Source organism: Ailuropoda melanoleuca, chromosome 13 (genome assembly GCF_002007445.2).
Source record: "Ailuropoda melanoleuca isolate Jingjing chromosome 13, ASM200744v2, whole genome shotgun sequence".
NCBI lineage: Eukaryota > Metazoa > Chordata > Mammalia > Carnivora > Ursidae > Ailuropoda > Ailuropoda melanoleuca.
In genome coordinates, this window is record NC_048230.1 from 745139 (window position 1) to 746814 (window position 1676).

At 41.5% G+C, this 1676-nt stretch overlaps 1 protein-coding gene across 1 annotated transcript; it reads right to left on the reverse strand.

Moving 5' to 3' along the window:
- Positions 1–312: 312 nt before the first annotated feature.
- Positions 313–1253, reverse strand: LOC100478828 (olfactory receptor 1D2-like). Its single transcript, XM_011223397.1, is given in 2 exon segments — positions 313–584; positions 587–1253. Coding segments are annotated over 2 exon segments (939 nt in total).
- Between the last annotated feature and the right edge of the window lie 423 nt (positions 1254–1676).

The following is a 1676-nucleotide window of genomic DNA, read 5'->3' on the forward strand; positions in this document are numbered from 1 at the left end:
GTTTCTGATCACTGCATGTAAATGCCACAGATCAAGCACATCAACCATGCTGTTTAGATCCTCCATGTTTTCACCATTCTTCTGTCCACCTGACCCACCAATAATCACAGGCCTGCAAGATTCCCTTCCATGATGATGATCCTATACATTTTTCCCTGTAATTACACCAGATTTAAATAACATATTTAGAGATTTTTTCTTTAAGAAACACACTTATATTGCTTTATCTTAGTGACTTAAGTAGAGGTGAGGCAAATACGAGATTTTGGGGTGTGAAGTTATACAGTCTCCACTTCAATGTCCCGAATTACCTCATGTCAACTTCTGGAAAGCTTTCCCTAGGAACAGTCTTCCCAGAGCCCCATGCATGTCCTTGTTCCTCAAGCTGTAGATGAAAGGGTTCATCATGGGGGTCACCACAGCATACATCACTGTGGCTACTGAGTCCTTCAAGAAGTAAGTTTGAAGGGGCTGCAGATATACCATACCAAGTGTCCCATAGAAGAGGGAGACCACAGCCAAATGGGAAGCACAGGTGGAGAAAGCTTTATACTTGCTAGAGGCTGAGGGTATTCGGAGGATGGTTTGACAATCCAGGCATAGGACATGATCATGATCCCTAGGGGTGTGAAGAAAATGAAACAGCCTGTGGTAATGTGCACTGTGTGAATGATCTGGGTGTTGGAGCATGCGAGCCTCAGCAAGACATACATCTCACAGAAGATGTAGCGGATCTTCTGGGACCCACAGAATGTTACCTTGGTCATGAAGAGGGTGAGGAAGAGGCCATAGAGGACAGAAAGTGTCCAACACGAGGTGAGGAGCAAAATACAGAGTCCAGGACTAATGGCTGTGACATAGTGAAGGGGGCGGCAGATGGCCACATAGCGATCATATGCCATTGTGGCCAGGATGAAGTTGTCCAGTGTCACCAAGCAGACCAAGAAGAAGAGCTGTGTTAGACACCCTGCATAGGAGATGGCTTTGTTCTGAGACTGAAGGTTTACTAATGTCTTGGGAATTGTATTGGTGACAAAGAAGAAGTCTGTGAAGGAGAGGTTGGCTAAGAATAAATACATGGGAGTGTGCAGGTGAGAGTCAGAGCCAATGGCCAGGATGATGAGCACATTTCCCACCACTGTGATAAGGTACATGGACAGGAACATCCAGAACAGGATCCACTGCTCTTTAGGACTCTCTGAGATCCCCAGGAGTAGGAACTCTGAGGCCTCACTCTGGTTATCTCCATGCATTTCCCCAATTGTCTGCAACATTAACACCAACAGGCATTTACTAATTGAGTATTGAGTAAGGACATTCATATAAGCAAAATCCACTATTTTCTTAAGAATAAAAATATCTTAGACTAAATTTTATAATTTTTTAATGTGAGCAATGAAGTAATAACAAAGAAAAACATAACATGGAGAATCTTCACGCAACTTAATCTTTCCAGCGACTTTTATCTGACATACTCAATATTATGGAAGCAACGTTTATGTCTTATTTTAAATCATATCAGCTTACCAAATTCTTGAAGTACTTAAGGATTAGTATGCTATAGTTTTGATATTGCATAGATTTAAATGAAATTTAAAATAGGTGTATATATTATAGGAAATGGATATTGTACAATTGGACAAAGGAGGGAGATAAGGACAAATATTGTAACGGAA